At 47.0% G+C, this 20,952-nt stretch overlaps 1 protein-coding gene across 1 annotated transcript in view; it reads left to right on the forward strand.

Annotated features, from left to right (window-relative positions):
- EFCAB6 (EF-hand calcium binding domain 6) overlaps positions 1-20,952 on the forward strand; it is a 239,415-nt gene that overhangs the window by 32,383 nt on the left and 186,080 nt on the right. Inside the window, exon 5 of the mRNA XM_058568187.1 lies at positions 5,601-5,667. Coding sequence (XP_058424170.1) covers positions 5,601-5,667 — 67 coding nt within the window. The remainder of the gene's footprint in view (positions 1-5,600; positions 5,668-20,952) is intronic.

Genomic DNA, 20,952 nt, shown 5'->3' on the forward strand with positions numbered 1-20,952 from the left:
AATATATGAATACAAAGCAAGAGGCAATAAAAATAAAGATTTGAAGAAGTATAAAACATAACTTCTCATCCTGAAAGACATAATAACTGTAGATATAAAATTCAGTGGATGGATGAAAATAGTGGATTAAACACAGCTGAAAAGAGCATTAGTGGAGTGGAAAATAGATCTGAAGATATTCTCCAGAATGCCAAACAGAAAGTCAAAGAGATACAAAATGTGGAGGACAGTATAAGAAACATGGAAGATGGGAAAAGAAGGCCTAATAATACTTTTTATTGGATTTCCAGATATATAAGAGAAACAGTAGGGCAGAGATAATATTTGAAATGATAAAGGCTGAGAATCTCAAGCCAGGTAAATAAAAAGAAATACCTATCTAGACATATCACAGTGAAACTGCAGAAAATCAAAATCAAAGAGAAATATTAAAGACAGTGAGAAGAAAAACTGCATTGACTTCAGAGGAGTGATAATTAGACTGACACTGATGTCTCAACAGCGACAAGGAAAGGTATAAGATAGTGGAAAACTCTCTTCAATGTGCTGGAATAAAATGTTTGCCATCCTGGAATTCTATACTATATTTGTAAGAAGAGGAATAAGAGCTTTTTCTGTGGGAACCCTGTGGGAACTCCTCTTCTTGCCATAGAATATGCTCATCCACTGATAGAGTATTTCAAAAAGGGAGAAACATCTGGCACCTTTACCTATGGTTTTCAAGGTTACCTTTGGACTAGATCTTGTATACTTTCTTCATGCTGACTTGTATGAAAATAAGAGGCACCCTTTGTGGCCATTGCATGATCAGATCTGATGACTGGAGCTTAATCCTAGGACGCTGACGGAGTTGCCGTTCAGACTCCCTGAATCTGTGATGGTGGGACTTGCTCTGGGTACAGCACTTTCGTTCTGGAAATACGGTTCTGGAGGTCATGTTTTATATCAGCCAAAACTTGATGCCCTTGACTACACAGAGCGAACACAACACGGAAATGGTATGCCATCTGTTCTGCCCAGGCCGTCTTAGCTTTTCCAGAACTGTCTAAAAATCACCATATGAGGAAGTTCCTGAATGTTCTATGGTGGTTGATTAAGTTGGAAGCAACATTAAGATTAAAGAGGACATTTTGCTTCTAAAGACATTTAAGACTTGGAATGATATCAAGAAGTCTATGCCTCTGAGTGTATGAGAGCTGGTAAGGACAAAATGTGGATCTATTGTTGTATCTAGCATAGAGGACCTCGCATTGCCTACAATAACGGTAGTATCATCATCATCAACCATTCAGAAACATCCAAGGAATTATTCCACTTAAAGTGAATGAATTCAACCTTTGAGATTTGCCTCTGATGGACATGTGAGACACTTCTGCCTATGGACTGAAAGTGTCTTCTGCATATTAGGTCATCCACACGGCACTCAGCACAGTGCTACTCCCTGAAGAATAACCTCAGCCTTCCATGGACAAAACCATCAAAACAGATCTTAGCAGAAGTCTCTTAAAGCTTTGTGAGCACCACACAAGAAGATTCACTGCAGAGTCCTGAAGAAGAACTTGTTAAAGAACCTGAGAATTGTGTTGCAGTTAAATTCATTCACAAAGACTCTGTATTGCATCATTCCTTTGCCAGGCCAGGCACCCCAAATTCAAGTGATCAAAGCAAACAGCAGCAATAGAGCATCAGTCAACAGAGCAGATGTGACACTGCTTCTAGGCAGGTAGCCTGTGGTAGACAGAGAAGAGAGGAGGAAAGAAGGCTTTGGGCCAAGAGAAGCAGGATTTGGAGGGGAAGATTGTTTGCTACAAAGAAATTCCAGAAAAGGAACCCATATATAAGGAAAGAAGCCTTCTGCATAACGTCTTGAATGTGTATGCCTCTGAAGGTCAATTCAATTTGGACAGCTTATTTTGAATTTCTGAAGATTAAAGACATGATAAAATTCAGTGAGAAACATTTAAAAAAATAAAGACTGAGGGTGAAATAAAGATATTTTCAGACAAAAACTGGGATAGTTCATCTCCTGCAGATCTAGACTAAAGAAAATTCTGGTAAAGGCAGAAGGAAGGTAACCCCAGGTAGACCTACAAGGCCCTATATAATCTGGCTGTCCTCCCCAACAGGGGCTCTTGCTACTCTCCTCTTTGTTCACTGTGTCCCAAACCCACTGGCTGTCTTGTTCCTGTCCTAGGGCCTTTGACAGGTTGTTCCTTCCATCTGCAATGCTCTTTCCTGCAGTTATCACTGTAGGTCACTCTTCTCACACCCTGTAGGTTAATACTCAAATATGGTCTTCTCAATCTAGAATGTAAGCCCAATGAGGGCAGGGATCTTGATCAGTTTATTGATTGATGTATCCCAAGCCCCTAGGACAGTGTTTGGCACATAGTAGGTGCTTAATACATATTAATTGAATAAATTGATGGAAAAACAGCAATGAAAACCAACAAACCACACTTATAGTCAGCAACCTGAATGATCTCATGGACCTGATACTGAATGAAGGAGCAAGAAACACAGGAATGCTTCTGTGTGTGTGGAGTTCAATACCAGACAAATTGAACTGTACTGTCTGGGAATACAGACAGGTGGTAAAGTTATAACCAAATAAAAGGAAATGACATCTTAAGTGCTACGAGAGTGGTTACTACCAGCAGGAGAGGGAACATTATCGCTGGAGAAGGGCAAATAGGGGCTTTTTCTGTTTGGCTTGAATTCTTGATTTGGGTAGTTGTTAAACAGGCGTTTGCCTTCATCATAATTAAACTTTGCTTATATGTTGTGTGTACTTTTCTGCATATGGGTTCTGTTTCATAATAACAATTTAAAACTTAATGAATTTAATAAAAATGAATTTTACTTAATAAAATAGACGCCACAGAAGGAGTAAGTGAACTGGAAGATCCGTCAGAAAAAATTAGTCAGAATGCAGCACAGAGACCTAGAAGACGTAACTGAAGTTCTGTACAGAGAGTAATGAGAGAGCGGACAGGGGTAGTATCTAAAGAAACAATGGCTGAGAACTGATGAAAGGCACTAACCTGCAGATTCGAGAAGCCACCTCTCAAGCAGGATGAAAAACGGGGGTAGGGGCAGAACCCCAAAGACAAAGAGATCGTAAAACAGCCAAAGGGCAGCATTTAGACAAAAGTGACTTCTGAATAGTAACAGTGAAGCCAGGAGAGAATAGATTAATAGCTACGATGTGTTGAAAGAAAATCACTGCCTTCCTAGAATTGTATGTCTAATGAAAATGTCTTTCAATATTTCCAATATTGAAATAAAGACATTCTCAAACAAAAATGGATTTGGCTCCCAGCAGACACAATAAAAGAAATTCTAAGGATATACTTCAGGTAGAAGAAAGTGATCCCGGATGGAAAGTTGGAGACGATGCAAGAAGGAAGGACGAGCAAACATGGCAGCACATAGGTTGTTAAATCTAAACATCCACTGACTACAGGGACCTCTATCACTGTAGGAGATAGTGATGACGTTTGCAATTTAAAAATACGATAGAATTAAAATACGTGATAGCAGTAATATGTAAATTGAGAGGAAGGACTGGAATTGAATGTTCTAGAATTGTTACATTGTCCAAGAGGAAGATAAAAGTTTTGATTAACTTTAGACATTGAAAATACGCAGGTTAGAATTTCCAGAGCAACTATTACAAGATTAAAAATGGAGTAAGTAAATCCCAAATTTATAGAGGCAAATAAATGGAATGATAAAAATAGAATTAACCTAAAAGAAGGCAAGAAGAAGCAGAATAGGCAGGGCAAATAGAAATCCTAAATATCAGTGATTATAGTAAATGTTCCACTTAAAAGACAGAGGTTGACTAGATAACAAATAGTAAAATCCACTGAGAGAAAAACCTAAACGTAAGTTTTTAGAAAGGTTCAAAGTGAAAGGATTAAAAAAGACATACCATTCGCATAAATACTTAGTTAATGTCAGATAATAGATTGGGTTCTCCTGAAGCAGACACTGAGATGGAGTTTGGGGTACAAGGTATAGATTAGAGGTGACGCCGTGAAGGGAAGGGGGCCGGAGCAGGACTGGGCAGAGGGAGAAGTCGAGATGCGATGCAGGCTGATGAAGCCTTGACCAACTGGGGAGGAGCGAGGGAGGAGGATGAGATGGGGGGGTGCCTCCCGGGGTTCCCCGGCACAGGTACTGTTCCATTTCTTCAGCTGATGGTGGGTCACAGGCGTTTGTCTGATTTTTATTCTTTAAACCTTAAACATATGTTACAGGGTTTTGTATCTATTTAATACATAATAAAACAGTATTTAAAAGATTACATTTGACATAGAATCATAAGACTGGATTCCCGGTGAGCTTCTGTCTTTGACTTGGGCACAGCACTCAACCCCTCTGAGCCTCAGTTTCCTCCTACGTAAAATGAAGTTAATTTCTGCTTAAAAGGCTCTGACGGCTCCCCCTTGCCCTAGTGTGAGGTCCAGATTCCTATCACGGCCACAGCACCATGGGAGCTGGCGTCTGCCTCCATCTCTGAACTCGCCGCTTGTTCCTATACCTGCTGGGCAGGCTCTGGTCTCCCTGGACTCCCGGCAGTAGCAACCCTGGCATGTGCCGACCCCTGCCCGCTCTGGGCTTCATGCTGCTGTGTATTCCCGGAGAGCTTTTCCTGCGAGCGGGTGGCTCCCGGCTCCTCAGCTTGTGGGTCTCTGTTCAGATGACACTGCTGTCTGCCCCACCCAGAAGAGTCGTCCCATCTTGCCCCAGTCTCCAGTCTATCCCCTGCTGCCTTTATTTTCTTCACTGCACCTGTTATTATTTCAACTTACGTTACTTGTTTGCTTATTTCCTGTCTGTCGCTGTCACTAGCATTAAGCTTTTCAAGACTGGGCATGGTGTCCTGGTGGCCACTGTGGCCCCAGACCTGGATGTAGGAGGCGCTGGATAAATACTGTGAAATGGAGGGGCAGAGTGCCTCTGTCATTCCTTACCCCCACCCCAACCCTATAGTTTGTTCCAAAGAGGGGCCCTGAAGTGGTTCATAGAGTTACAGATAATGCAGAATCAAAAATACTTAATGGGAAAAAGCAGATGGAGCCAAGGGATGATAACAGACACACATCCACCGTAAAGTCCTTTACAGAGTGGCTAAGAGTGCACTGCGGAGTACACGGGGAGCCCGCAGAGGTCAGAATGCAGTGCAGCAGCAGAGGGGTTAGGAGGGAGCTCTGAAGACAGACCACCTGGGTCTGAACCCTCCACTTCCCCACGCACGACCTTGAGCTCCCTCAGTTGCTCTGTAGAGCTGGGATGATGATGGCCCCGAACCCAGAGAGCTGTTGTGAGGATTCAGTGAGATGAAGCTGGTCCATAGGAAGTACTCATCAAGTGCAAAGGTTACGTCTCATTTTACGGCTGAGGAAACAGGCATGGAGAAGCTAAGTAACTGGCCCCAGTTCATACTTCTAGCAGATGGTGGTGCAGAAGAAATACCTTGCATTTAAAAATATACAATTTAGAAATCCTTGTACTTTTGATCTCTGCATGTCCTACATAAACATTTATTTCGGTTAAAACGTTAACAAAAAGTTTTTATTTTTATTTTTAAGGGGAGGTGGGAATGAGATGAATTGCTGTCGGACATTAAAAGAACTCGAAATCCAAGTAGGAGAAAAGGTAATGGAGATCTTTAAAAATTCTTTTCCCCTCACCTTCGGCAGAAGTAATTGTTGACAGAGGTAGATGATGCAAACTGAGCTGCGTCTTGTCATCTGCGTTCTCGTGGCAAAGTGGTCGAACTCGATAGATCTTCTTAGAATGAGCTCGTGAGAAAGCCCTGTATTGAGACTGTTTCGACTGCCTAAGATGGCATCTCTTTTCATGAATGACACCAACAGAAGTCCTGGAGTATTGGTTAATTTTGTATTAATTTTAGATCATTATTAGTTTTTGTTTAAGACTGTTTTTGTTTAAGACTGAAGCAAGGTTTTCTTTAGAGAGAGAAAACTTCTTTTCAGCAGTAATGCCAATCAAGGGCAGCATGGTAAAAAGAACCAGTCAAACTCAAAAGTGATACACGTTCAAGCACTGAGTAATTCAGCCACAAAAGCTACTCCATGTGTTTAGAAAAGGCGCATATAGCTTTGTCCCTATTTGCTGATGGTGATTAGATGTCACAGTGCATGGCTGGGGAGGGAAGAGATGTTCATGGCATTCAGGGGTGGGGACCAGGCCCCTTCCCAGAATGCATTTGGGCCTGTCAGGCACACGAACAGTTTGAGAATCATGGTTTAATTTACTTGATTCAATATGTTGGTTTCAAAGGTGACAAATTTTTTCTTTTTTGAACTTTTCTGAGATTTTCATACATTTCAAGATCAAAAATAGCCAGAAATCCAGAAAATGTTTGTCTAAATTTCCCTGGCTGATGCCAGTAACACCAGAACATTCATCTTAGTGTGATAATTTTTTAGCATTATGTGCTCCTAAAAACCTGGTTTCACTATAGTTTGTATTAGTGGGAACCCTGGTGTAATTATTAGCTGCTTCTATTGTGGCCCATTTGTTATTCTGTAAGAAATATGTAATATGATTGATGTTATTTATGGTACATGTCTTTAATTTGTCTCTTCATAGACTGTGTTAATCATGAAATTCTCCTAGGAAAGTCAGCTGTATATGACAATCATCATATCAACATAAATACCATTATGGGTCAATCATGCAACACGACGGTTAGTGTGGAGGGTATGGACATAGGCTGGCTTGTAAATTACGGAAAATGAGGCTTTGACGAGGAAAGCTAAAAGGGAACTCCACCACTATCCATCCTTGCATTTAAGACCTTTTTTTATCCCAGCCTCCTGCCCATAGAAGCCCTTCCACTGATTAAGAGTGAGCTTAAACCAATGCAGCTTTCATGCAACTTCTGGTGAGAACAAAAAGGTACTTAACCAGTAAAAGGCTGAGGACCGGGTGATGGAGATAACGCTAAATCCCAGGGCAGCGCCAGGATTTTCTCTGCCGTGCATTCTAGCTAGGGTAAACTGTAGCCCAAATTCTACCTACGACCCCCACCCCAGGCAGGCAGGGGGAATGGGACAAGACTGGCCTGGGGTTTCCATCTTGGGGCTCTGCCATTTACCAGCCGGGTGGCCTTGGGCAAGTCCTTGTCATTGGGCTTCTTCGTCTGTTAGTGGAGATAATAACACCCACCTCGAAGTGCTGTTGTGTGGCTTAAAAACATCCAGTATAAAGCACCCGGAACACTTAGACCATGCCGGCTATTATTATTATGATTATTACTACAGCTTCTTTTGAAGTACGAGTAGGAACACAAATGAATCTCCTCCCTTCCCACTCACCCCCAAAATAAACAGAACAAACCGAAGGCACTCCTCAGCTATTTGCTGTGTGCAGTAGCATATTTCCAGTTAAGACTCTGGTCCTGCAAATGGTCCATACACAAATGTTGGGGCCTGAGAATTCCTCAGAATCAGTAAAGGAAGGCTCTCTTCATACATATGTTGTCATTGCTCGGTGATCTATAGTTTGGGAATGAAAGAGTGCTAATTAGTTTGTTTTAAATATCAGTCCACATGGCTTACTGGAGCCAAGAATACATGCAAATGTCTCTGAATTTTGGGAGCCAGACTTTGCTAAATATATGTGTGGTCTAGCCTTCCTAAACCAGCAAATCATTAGCGGTTGGCACCCTAAGCTGACCAAAGCCCAGCGCTCGTGTTTCCTAGTTGCTTTCGTCTGCATGGGCTGGGTCTAACGACAGGTTCCTCAGCGTCTCCTTTCTTCATGCACTTAGACCCTCCAGCTTGTGTTCACGTTCACGCTCATTATCCGCTCGAACCCTCGGGCTCTCCGAGTCTCATTTCCTCCATCAGTCAAGGGCAAGGCAGGTTTGGTGATCTCCGCGTCCCGTCTCTCCATCTTTTGGTGATTGGATCCGTGGCTTCACATGAAGAGGCTGCTGTCTGATCCCGTGGGGCCCTGTGTTTGGGGAAGGGGAGGCTCAGGAAGCCCAGGTGTCCTCAGGGTGCCATCTTGAGGCTCCAGCTGGTCCTGGTTCCTGGTGTGATCTGCACTCAGGCTCCACTGGCTGGGCACTTTGAGTCCGGCGCACGCCTCACTTGCCCTCGCCCTCTTGGCTCCTGCTTTTCATTTGGTCACAAATAAGACTGTGCTTTTCTTTGGCTCCTCTTCTGGGCCTTTGACTGGGCCTCTCCTTGACTATTCTTGAGTGCTCTGTCTCCAAGTCCTGTGGTCTCATAGTCACCGAGGAGGCAAAGGGATTTAGGGGGAAGCAGGCACACCTGGCCTGAAATCCAGCCCCCTGTGGGGGGCCTTGACAGATTTCTCACTGTTCTGTGTTTCCCCGTCTCTAAAGTGGAGACAACAAAACTTAACCATCAAGGGAGTAGTTACAAGAATGAATGAGAATAGTCTAAGTGAAGCCCCTGGCATACAGTAGCTGCTCAATAAATGTTAGTCGCTTCCTCCACCTATTAGGGAGGCTGGTACTCCATGTCAGGCACTACTGAAACCTTTCCTGTGGTAGGCTTTACCTGCCACCAGGTAGCACCCCCTCAGCCACCGAGGTGTTTGGTTGTTCTACCCTGAGAGAAACAGAAAACCCATCTGAACTAGCTGAGACGATAAGGAACTTCTCATCTCATCTCAGAAGAGGCCGGGAGGGTCCAGGAGCGGCTGACTCACCTCTCCTCTGGTCACCAGGAGGTTGCCACCACTCCAGGCTTGACATGCAGACACTGCGCTGTCAAATTTTTTCCAGTATGATATTTCTTCCAATCTTACTCTTTATAAACAAGGGGAAACTTCTCCCCATGACTCACAGCCCAGAATTACATCCCACACCCAAACCAATCACTGGCAGTGGAGCTGGTCACCTGGACCAACCCTGATTACCCTCTGGTGTGGCAGCTGGGCTCCCTCCCCTAAGGCACATGGCCACCGGAGGGCAGGTGTCTGGAGAAAACGGAGAAGGGAGGGTTTTGTTAGAAAGGAGAGGTAGAGGTAAATGGATTTAGGGAAGGCAACCAGCAGTGTCTGCTTCAGCCACCCCCTGAAGGCTTCCCCCTGGGCTGCCTGGGCCTTAATCCTTTGGACACTGATGTAATTTTTTGGAGTTTGCCAACTCGAGTAAAGCTAGCACCGACTGAGCACTTACCAGGAGCCAGCTGTCCTAAGTGCTTTACTGTGTTAAATGATCTCATTCCCAGGAGAACCCCATGAAGCAGGCGCCGTTGCTATCCCACATTGATAGAGAGGGAAACTAGAACAGAGGCTGAGCAGTTGGACCCAGGGCACACAGCTGGTGCTCAGAGAAGCTGCAGTTCCGGCCACAGCAGCTTGGCTCGGCCTCCTTGCCCTTAACCGCTAGGCTGCCCTGCGTCTTGGAGGGCCTCCTCGGGAAAGGTGCTGACGCTCGCTTTGCATTCAGCACATGTGGCTCTTTGTTATGCCGGTAGGTAGAGCCAGTCCATTAGAGAGAAGTCTCTCTTTTCACCATCACTGTACGAATGAATGGAGTTTGTTGTTCCAACCAGAGAGTCATCTTTTCGTCTATGTAGCACCTACATCAAATGGGCATTTGGGAGTTTCCTTTTCTTCTCTCTCTCTGGCATCCTGCCCTCTCACACATCTTCCCAACTCCTCCACCTTTGTGCTGCCCGCCTGCCCTGCAGGGCCCAAGCCCCATCCTGAACGGTGGCAGCGTCCGAGGCCCAAGACTTGGGTTCTTCACGTGCTTCAGGTGAGGAATCTGCCAGGAGGAAAAAGGACTAAAGCAAAGCTTCAGCGTGTTGCTAGGCTAACCAAGTTTTGGTCTTTTTACTCTGGCTTTCCTTTTGTCAACACCCCACCTGAGGGTGAGGTGAAAGCGAGAGAGGAGGCTGACAGGGGAAGAACATCTGCTCCGCCACTTGAGGGCGGGGAGCGCTCACTGTAAGCCGCGTGCAGGGAATTATCGGGAAACGGGAAGGTTTTCTGATCTGTGTGAGAACGCAGTGTGTGTCTAGAACTGACTCTTCCCCCTGCCCACATACAAAAAAACTGTCTCAACCCAAGACTAGAATTCAGGAATGTGTAACTCAGTTAAAGAAATAAAAGAAGAAAAGTTAAGAGATCCAGAACCCCAGGTTTGTTTGCTCTTGTAGCGTGTCCCTACCCAAACCAGGGCCGCTCTTTGAAGCCTGAGCCCCATGATGTCAGAACATCTGGTCCACCAGTCAGCCGTGACTAGTGTGTCTCTCGGACCGAGTGATCCGACACCAGCTTTTATGGGATTACCCTGTGCCTTGGAGTTGTATGGATGCAGCATTAGTCATTTCAGAAGCAATTAGTAAATAATTAGAGGTACTAAGCTGCTTGCTTGGTCTATAATGTCCTCAAGAAGAAGAGACCAAAGTGATGGGTAGATTCATTTTCTTAAATAGGTGACTTTCCCTAAAACAGAAATTTAAAAAATTATTGCTCGAGGAGTAAAGAAACAGTTGTTAGTCAGAATCGCAACCATTTCATAAACGTACCTTAACGTTATAACGCCGCATTAGCATGAACGAATGTACCAGAATGCAGTCTGTTTGCCTAGTAAAAAGACTGTGTCAAACTCAAAATGAGGCCATTTACTGAAACAGACAAGCTTTCGGTTAATTCACAATATTCTCCTAATCCCGCTTTTATCAGCTCTACTTTGGTGCACTTGGTATTAATTGCCTATTATAGCAGGTATTTGAACACATCTCCTCTTTCATCTGAAGAAAATATTAGCATATCGCAGGGCTGTTGGGACAGATTGTCTCCGAGGTACTTTCTCCTCCCCGCAGAAAAGCCTATCAATCATAACTGAATATAGTGATTAATAATGTCACAGCTCCTGTTCGGGTGTCTCTGTGCAACTAAATGAAGAGTAGTGCTTACATTTTGATCTAGAGAACGTCACATAACCAAATAATCAGTTGCCATTTTATAAAAAAATTATATTGAAGACATTTCTACCCCAGGACCTATTTTTGGTTGCTCCGTTATTAATTTACTAAAGGCTTCATTGGGAACCTAAAGCAGAGATTCTGTTATATCAGAATTTGTATTATTTCAGACTAAGTTTATCTTTTTTTTTTCTTTTTAAATAACGCCTTCCTGTATGTGGCAAATCAGCAGCACAAACAAGATCATTGGGGTAAATGTTTAAAACAGCAGGGTGTTGGGGGAGCGGGCTGGAGCACTCAGACCTACCGGCCGAGTGGGCATCTGAGCACCAGTGCTCACTATCCGAGGGGCCCTGACAAGCTCGTCTCCCTGGAGAATGTGCCTCAGCTGTGAGATGGGGAAACAATATTGCAAGGTTTTTCCAACATTGTTGAGATTCTGTGTGAGAATAAATATAAAATGAACTTCCCGTGATGCTGGAAGTTACTGAAAAAATTAGGAGTTTGCATTTGGAGGAGATAAGACATAGGAGTTCTCATGTGGAAAGTTAAATGTAGGATCTTGTCATTTAGGGTTTAAAGCTACAGAGGGGAAGGATAAGAGGGCTATGTGCTGATGGTGCCCGCATTTACTTCTCCATCTGAGGCTCTGGACTCACCACTGTCCACAGAGCAGGCCAGAATTTCTGACCGTGCTCCTTGCCCCAGCCCAAGAAGCCTTCCTCCCTTGGTCTCCCCCATTTTAGTCAGTGGTTCTACCATTCACTGAGCCATTCGAGCAGAAACCTACACTAGCCTTGATTCCTATCTTTCCCTTCCTGGCCCTTCTCCCATATCCAGCTCATCAGCAAGTCCTGCCTGCTGTGTCCTGAAATCGATGCCCCCATCCTCCTCTCTCCATCCCCACCGCCACCGTTGTCTCCGCCCTGGGCTTTGTCAGCAAACCCTGGACTGCCTTTCCTGTCCCAGTCTTGCCCCTTACAGTCTCTGTTCCACACAACATCAGAGTTATCTGTTCAGAGCAGAAGTCAGCTCTCATCAGGCTCCTTTAGTTAAGATGCCCTGTGGCTTTTGGTTACACATCGCGTAAACTTCAGACAAGCGTCGGGCTCACAGTGCTCAGCACGAGCGAGCTCTCCAGGGAGACGTTTTTTGACTACGGTATCTAAAATTGTATATTTTCCTCAACACTTAGAACATTCTGAGATTTTTGTTTGTTTGTTTACTTGTTAGTCACTAGGATATGTGTTCCCTGAGAGCAGGCACCATCTCTATTTTGCTCACTATTGTAACTTTAGTGCCCTGAGCAGATCCTGGCACCTAATATGAACTCAGTAATTATTTGCTGGATGAATAAATAGAGTTCTGTAGGAAAAGTTCACAGCAATTGGAATAGCCAGGAAAAACTTCACGAGAAAGGTGAGATGGGAGCTAGGGTTGGACTGGGGCTGGGGTTTCAATGCATTTTGATGACGGGGAAGAGGATGAGATGTGGGGTAGCTTTCAGGATTGCAGTCTGGTGTAAGAAGGGGATGTGGAAGGCGGGCAGTGGAGACAAGGCCAGGGCAGCGAGGAGCTGAGCTCTGTGACCATTCTGTGGAGAGCGTGTTTCTCAAGGCAGGATGGGACAGATCAATTTTGAAAGGTAGGCTGGAGAAAAAGATGGAAGATTTGAAGGTCAGGTATCACCCCTAAAGCTTGGGGCAAGGGGTGATGGTGGTGGTGGTTCACTGAGGGTTTCTGGTAATGGGATTACGACATGAGAAAGCCTTGCAACGGATACATTTGCTGAGAGAGCAGCTGGAGTCAGGGGTACCTGTTACCAGGCCTTGGAAGTAATCAGTTCTTGTCATCAGTCCTCAGCCTACACTTGTTGAGCACCTCTTGGGTGTGGGGGAGGTCCCAGGAGGGGGTTGGCTTGCCCTTCCTAGTGTGCAGCTCTGTCCTATGAGCAAACTAGGGTCGAGGTGAGAAGGGCCCCAGTGTTCTTGGCCTGTGGTGCCTGGGGTAGAGCTCCCATCCTATGAGTGTGGGCTGGGTCAGAAAGAAAGGAGAGACAGGAAGTATTTCTTCTAAATTTGACACCCTGTTAAAAGCCTTAGGTCTTTAGACTTGGGGCTTATTTTCGTAACTGTGTCAGAAGTTCGACGGGTAGCTGGAATTTCTTATTAGAAGTCTTTAAGTTATATGCTGCAGGTAAGCATTTTAAAAATGAAAATCAAATGTGGCAGAAGGTTTACATGGCCTGTGGCATATACAGCAGCAAGTTTCCTTTTTCACCTTGGCTGCAAGGAAACCCAAAACCAGGTTTTTGGATTTTTGCTCTTTTGCGGCAATTATGACTTTTAGGTTGCTTTAGCTCTTTTTTTAATCAGCTCCTTTTCCTCTGTTTTTGTGGACCTCATATAGATGTCTTTTTATATAAGCTTGTTCAAGTTTTGCTAAAGGCAGGGTTTGCATACGTTCAGATGCATAGTCCTCGGCTTGTGGGGGGGCCTGTGGGGGCAAGCACCAGAGCAGTGAGAGAAAGCGTCCGCCCCGGAGGCACGGAGGCGAAGCCTTTGTTAAAGGTGAGCAGTGCCCGGCACAGCTCCTCCCACATGTCCCCAAATTGAAAGTTTGTGTTTATGAGGTTCTGAATGTAGTCTAATTTTTTCCTATCTGGTTTGGCTCATCTCTACCAGCTGGTAAATAGGAAATGTTCACGGTAGGAAGCCAATACTCCGAAGAGTGTAAACAGATGGAATCGATATAAAGTGACAAGTTAGACTGTGCTATTGAGAATACAGAGCCAAAACCAAGAACATAACAGTCAAGCTACTTATTTCGTTCCAGTTCATTTAGTCCTGAATAGCGCTTCATATCTGCACAGCTGTGTTGTTCTTTTTTTCCCCCTTTCTTTCTTCTGGGTTGATAATGACAATTTCAAAGAAAAACTTTAATTAAAGATTTTATATGAAATAGCCAAAAGTAGAATAATAAGGAAAATGAGCATTGATGTGTTTATTGTAAGAGAAATCCTTTTTCATGGTTTCATTTTAGAAACTTATTCCTTAAATTTAAAATGGATTTAGTCGTGGTGACAGGAAGGTGCCAGACTGGCAGCCGTGGATGCCCAGCCCTTCCATCTTGCTGCAGAGCCAAGACGCAGGGGCGGCTAGAGGCGGGGGCGGGGGGGCCAGGGGGGCCTTTCCTGAACCGCTTCTGCTAGAAACAGGCGAGAAAAGGTGGCTCCGGGAGAGGAACCGAACAGAAAACAGCAAACAGGAGCCGATAAGAATACAATTGCAGGCGGTTGAAGTTAATGTGCAGGGCACACTATGGCAGAGAGAAGCTCGGCCTTCGTCCGGGAAGGGCCACAGCTAGAGAGGGATTATTCTGCAGCCCGAGTGGGAATTCTGGGCTTCAGGGAGGAAACACTAGGCCTTTTCTCACCTACTTTCAAGTCTGGGTGGTCCTATTTATTTGGGTTCACAGCTTTCCTTCCTGGAGCTCAAAGTGCTATAAAAAGAATTTTAAACAAAGAACTATAGAGTAATAATAACACCCACTGTTAGCAGTTTATTGAACCGTCTGAACTCAGTGGGGTACGAAAAGGAAGCAGTTTGATTTTTCTCTCCTCCCTGTTCTCAAGCAGGCGCTGGCAACTCTGCCTTCTTCGTCCCGTCCCCAGTGTGCCACGGCTTTCACATTTAGTATAAACAAATCCAGCGCAGGCGAGTCCAGTGTTACACCTAGAGCTCAGATCCAGCTCAGCTGGCCCTCTCCTTCCCTGCTCCGGCTCAAGGGAGCCGCAGCGTGGAGGGGCATGGCCTGCTGGTTCGCTTGTCCTTCGCTCCCTCGTTCTGCTTCCTTTCTCCCCAGTTTGTGGGGTCTGTGATGAGGGCTGAGGAAAGGACGTGTCTCTCTCTGCCTTCGTTGGTGTCCTCATTGGGCAGCATGTAAAGGATGCTCTCTTGTAGGGCATATGTGGAGTTACTAGGACAGTGCTCTAGGGACCATCAAATTATATAGTTTCCTGATGAGGAGGATCAGCTCTGGCTCAGCCCCCTCTGGGCCTCCTCAGCTCTGCTCCTGTTGGTCCATCTCCCATCCTCAGGCTGCTTGGGTCCCCTCACCTGATGAGCAGCCCCTGGGAGCAGGACAGCTCAAGCCTTCTACCTTTCTTGGTGTCTGCCTACCCCATGGAAAATTCACACGTCCTGGTCATGCCATCAGCAGGCACGTAGGCTGCTCTACTCTACCCCTCCCACCCCGCTCTGCTGTCTCTGTCCAGTCCTCAGTTCCTTTCCTCAGGAAGATGCAGAGCAGATCACTGCGTCCACTGGGAAACAAGATGCCTATCTGCCCTTGTTGCAGGTACTTGTTCTGTCTGTACAAGGATTTTCTTGGCTTACTGGAGCTTCTTCATGAATGCTGCAATCACCCTATCTATCCATCTGCCCATCCATCTCTCCATCATCCGTCCATCCATCCATCCATCCATCCATCCACCCACCCACCCATACATTCATCCACTCAACAAATGTTCATTGATCCAGGCCCTATTCTTGGCCCTGGACTCCTGCCCACTCAAGACCTTCTGCCCTCTCAAGGCTGTGTTAACTTAGGCTGGGCAGTGGGACAGTGAAGGGGTTGGAGGAGTTGGCTGGGGTGAGGGGAGTCGTGCTGGTTTAGCACTTACTGTTCCCCGATGTGGGTGTGTGGTTGTCCGGTTCTTTGGAACTCTGTTCTCAGCCTTTGGTCCTGGTCAGCAGTTCCTGTCACACCACCATTTATTGATTATGTCCCCTGTGAGGCACCTGCACACACGAGCTCGTTTCATCTTCACACACCGATACAGGGCGCTTATTCCTTCCCATTTCACAGATGAGGAAACTGCAGTTGAAAGGAGTCAGGTCGCTGCTCCAAGGTCACCTGAATAATAATGTGGAGCTGAGATTCCAAGTCTCATTTCAGAGTCCATGGCTGGTCAAACATTGCCCAGGGGTCCCTGTAGAGAGGAAGGAGAGAGGGGAGGGTTGACACCTGGCATTGTTGGGGGTGGGGGTGTTGCTGCAGCCCAGAGCAGGTCACGTGGTTCTCAGTGGGCACACCACCACGCCTGAAGCAGGTTCCTCCCCGCCACCCCCCACCCCCACCCCGCCGCCGGCTTTACTCTTTCAGGTCTGACATTCTCTGTTCTGAGTCTGCCCTCCATAGACTCATCTACATCTTTTTTGGAATATTTTAATTTAATTTTGCTACTATCACTTTTTTTCAGTAATCACATCCTTCTTTAACTTCACTCCTATGTGAAACAGGCATTCTTTTCTTTTTTTGAAGTGTTAGGTGAATGAGTCCTGGTTTATATAGTCACGCTTCAGAGCTCAAAAGCTTCCTCTCCTGCTTTTCCCCAGCCTTGCTGTCCAGATGGAAGAATCTAGCCTTTTTAGTCCATTCTCACTGTGGTTCCCTTCCTTAGATGGCTTGGTTCACCCATAGTCCTCAAAGCCTCGGGCATCTCTCCAGACCTGGGCTCTAAGGATGCGGAGAGGGCCAGATACTGCCCTGCTCTCAGGGTCTGCGGTGGGGGCCAGTGTGCCGTACAGGGCGGAGGTGTGGTGGGGGTCCAGGGAGAGGTGGGAGTTGGGGTGCAGTGGTGGCTGGGGTGTGGTGGGGGGCCCGGGAGAGGTGGGGGTCCAGAGAGAGTTGGAGGTCCAGGGTGCAGTGGGGGCTGGGGTGCAGAGGGGTCTAGGGAGTGGTGGGGAGTCTGGGTCTGATGGGGGCCGGCCGGGCAGTGCACTTGGGCAGAGCTCTGGCAAGCAGCCCCGTGGGGGTCTGGAGAGTGGGAGGGAGGCAGCTCCCAGCTGGGACTCGAGTCTGGTCTGGCGCAGGGAATGGGGTAAATGGTTGGGAAGAGAAGTCTGGGCAGCCTCTTCAGAGAGCCTCAGGCCCATTTCCCGGCTCCTGAGTCTTTAATTTCAAGTCACACCTAGCTATTGTTTCGGTTTTCTTTTTAACTCCTCAGTGCTTCTACTTGTTTTTATGCACAAAACTCCCCTGACACTTATCACCCGGTCAGATGTAAGTGGGAGTGCACGGGAGAGAGTGGAATGGGGTCATGAACTTCTCCCGTAAAGTTAGTTGATGAATAAATGAAAAGCAATAAGATATATTGGAGTATAGGAGGAAGCTATTTGGTTTAAAACTAGTTTGGCCCGACCTTGTTTCTCCAGAAGGGCCTGACATGGCCTGTCGAGCATGCAGTGTACATCTGCCTCAAACATTTACAATGTCCCAAAGACAAAAATGATGCCCTTAAAGATAGGGATGTTGCCTCCCCCTATATCAGCATTTCTTTGTAGAGAAGCATTTCTTTCCAGAAACTAAGGATTAATTACCAACCTGCTGTGCTCACCTTGTGACCACTGACCTGCTGTACCAGCAAAGCATCTCATGAATGTAGTAAAAGGGACAGTCCTGTCGTATGTGATGTATGTTCCTTGTTCCAAGACGGTATATACCCACTCTGTACACCCTGCATCTTCGGAGAGCTTCCTTCCTTGGCAGAAGCGTTCTCCCAGGCTATAGTCCTCAAAGCTGGCTCAGATAATAAACTCACCCCAATTTTGATTTGTAGATTGATTATGGATTGTTTGCGTCGACATAGTAAACATTTTTATCTCTTCAGGTCGGACGTCTGTCCACTTAGTTAACTCTGCCCTGGTAGGGGAGAGCAGCTGGAGACAATAAGTAAATGAATGGGCGTGGCTGGGCGCCAATAAAATTTACTTACAGATCCTGAAATTTGAAATTCACATAACTTTCACATGTCACAAAATATCGTTCTTTTGATTTTTTTTTCAGCTGTTTAAAAATGTAAAAACCATTCTTAGCTTGCAGGCGTACAAAACAGACGGCAGGCATTGCCGCGCCTGGAACGCAGGAAAGGGAGTCAGGCCACCATAGGCAATGAAGCCAGGCCCGGAGAGCACCCTTTCTCAGGCCCATCTCTGGGCAATAATAGGGCAATACCACGTTTCTTTACAGAGGTGTGCTGGATTTGGAGGAAGGAGGCAAGAGGCAGTGGCCCTTCTTTTTTTGTTAACTGTGCACAGTTTTTCCCTCTCTCTGAGGATTTGACCCTCTCCAAGAGCATTCCTCCCTAGAAGCTGTGGGGATTTGACGGGTGGGAATGGAGTGCCTGGAGAGCAGAGGCCAGACAAGGAGTGGGGAGGGTCCCCTCCTGCAGGGGAGGGAGCTGGGTACCATTTTCAGGCAGGAATACACCAAGATGTCAAGAAGGAAGTGGGGAGCCAGTGAGGAATGGAAGCGTAATTAGGAAAGCCAGAAGAGAAGGCACCGAGTCCTGCCACAGAGGGGGCAGTGGCAGAGCCGGAGAGGGCGTTCCGGGCAGCAGACACAGCATGTTAACTCACTCCACAAATATTACGAGCATCCACTGTGTCCAGCGCTGTTCTATGCCCTGAGGACACAGCAGCCAACAAAACTGGATCCCCCTCCGTGGAGTTTACATCTCAACGGAGGAAGAAAGACAGTAAACAGATACAGAAAGAAATATGAAATGGTCCAGGTGTGGATGAATGCGAAGAAGAAAAATGAAGGGAGTGGTCAGAAAGGGATGAGGATGTGCTTTTGTGCAGGCCGTGGAGGAAGGTGTCTGTGAGCAGGTGGCGTGTGACTGAGACCTGAATGAAGGCCGGGAGGGAGCCGTCCGGCAGAGGAGACTGGACATGCAAAAGTCTTGAAGGATGAGCGTGCCCAGTATGTGTGCACAAGAACAAGGAGGCCCGGGTAGCTGGAGCAGAGTGAGGAGAGGAGAGTGGGGGTCAGATCATCTGGGGCTTCAGGCCGTGGGGAGGACTTTCCAGCCTGGGAGAAGAGACCCCGACGGGCTTGTGAACTGAAGTAGTTCAGAACTGCTGGAGTCCGGGGACTGTGGGGGTGGGGCGGGTGATTGAGGGGGTCGGAGCTGGCCTCGGGGGTAAGCAGGAGGCTCAGGGACGGTTGGCTCTTAATGCAAACTTGTCCCAGTTACGCCAAGGTGGCCTAGAAAGCAGCTAGATGCTGCCCACACTTCCTAATTCTCCTTTCTCCATCTTTTCCTCTCCTGCCCGCTTCTCCGTTTCTAAGGGAGCAGGGAAATGGGGCAGAGCGGGGGCATCGTCACTGTTGTGACCCCAGCCATTTTATTCCTTCATACTTTTTCTTCTCTCCTCTCAAGTATGGGACAAGTCTTGTACACCACAGCCCTAACTTTGCTGCCTTTGATAAGCCTCACCATCTGCAGCTCTATTCAGATCTTGCCAAACTTCAGTCTGACAAATGATGAGAAACTTGGAGACATACCTCTGGTGGGTGTGAGCTGTGAGCCAGATCTGCTGTTTCCCGGCTTTCCGCGCTGGAGATCCATATGGGTTGCTTTGGGGTTTTAAAAAAGCGCATCGCCTCATGTCCTCCGTTCTACCAGAACAGGTGAATCGGGATTTGGCAGCAGAAAAGGTGCTGAGATTTTTATTTGGCCATGGGAACAAGTGCTCTCCGTGGCTGGGGCTCCGTTCTTTTAGACAAAGCCGTCAAGCCGAGAGTGGACACACACGAGTGGGCTTCACTCCACCTGAGGATGTTCCCACTCTTCCACGTTTGGTATTCCCAGTTTTGGGTATTAAGATCGTTTCAGCCGCTGCTCTGCAGTTGTAAGAAGTGGGAGATGTGTATAGAATTTAGCACAGGGTTTTGCACATAACAGACATTCAATTAATATTTGTTCAATTATCATGTTATTGTGATCTTTATTACATTGATACTGACTGTAATTGTCATTACATTCAGGATCGGCCCTGGGGAGGTACTTGCTGACATATAACAAGGCTTCCTCAGAGTGTAGCTTTTTCCCAAGCAGGTGACAGGAAGACCTGTTCATTCGTTCCCTCAAGCAAATGCTTACTGAGCACGTGCGCTCCGCCAGCTGCTGTTCTGGAGCCCGGGGGTGAGGCGGTGAACAGAACCCTGCTCTCAGGGAGCGGACGTTCTGGAGGGAGTGACGGACAATAGAGACACGCGTTACATTAGTGGGCGAGAAGTGCTTTGAAGAAGATAAGAGTGTTGAGGGTGGATCCTGACTTAAGCCTGTGGTCAGGGAAGGCCTTTGTGATAAGATGACATTTGGGCCCAGACCTGAGTGAAGTAAGGGAGTGAGCCAGTGGGTATCTAGAGGGAGAAGGAACAGCAAAAGCAAAGCCCTTGAGGCAGGAGGAGGCAGGCACTCATGAGGAGCAGCACAGAGTCCGTTGTGGCCCGAAAGCAACAAGCCAGGGGACGGGTGAGGGGGATGAGGCGGGAGAGCTGCCGGAGCCAGTCTCTGGGGCCTTTGCCTTTGACTCTAAATGGGATGGGAGCCACTGGAGGCTGTGAGCCGAGGAGGGTGTGCTCAGACTTAAACAGAATGCCTTGGCTGCTGTGGGGAGAACCAACTGTGGGGTCAAGAGTGGACACTGGAAGACCAATGGGAGGCCGTTGCATCAGCCTGGAGGGTGTGAGGTGGAGGGGGTGAGACGTGGCTGGATTCTGGAAACGTATTGAAGGGAGGGCTGCTTGGCTCTCCTGATAGCCTGGATATAGGATGTGAGAAGAGAATCTGGCAGAATGGGTCTGCTATGCGTGGGGAGGGGGAGACTGTGGGAGGAGCAGGTTGGGTTTGGTAAACCCGGGACATCTGTCAGACTCTCAAGGTGGACGTCGCCAGGCAGCTGCATACGCTAACCTGAGCTCAGAGGAGGGGCCAGGGCTGGAGACGGACATCTGAGAGTCATCAGCTGGTCACTAAAGCCACAGGACTGGACCGGCAGCAGTGAGTGTGGTTAGAGGAGCAGAGACCCGAGGACTGAGTCCTAAGATGCCCCAGAGTTGAGAGGTTGGGGAGAGGAGGAGGAACTAGGCAGCGAGACCAGAAGAAGCCAGGAAGGCAGAGGAGAGCCGGGAGAGTGGGGTGTGGGAG

Source organism: Diceros bicornis, chromosome 25 (assembly GCF_020826845.1).
Source record: "Diceros bicornis minor isolate mBicDic1 chromosome 25, mDicBic1.mat.cur, whole genome shotgun sequence".
NCBI classification, from domain to species: Eukaryota; Metazoa; Chordata; class Mammalia; order Perissodactyla; family Rhinocerotidae; genus Diceros; species Diceros bicornis.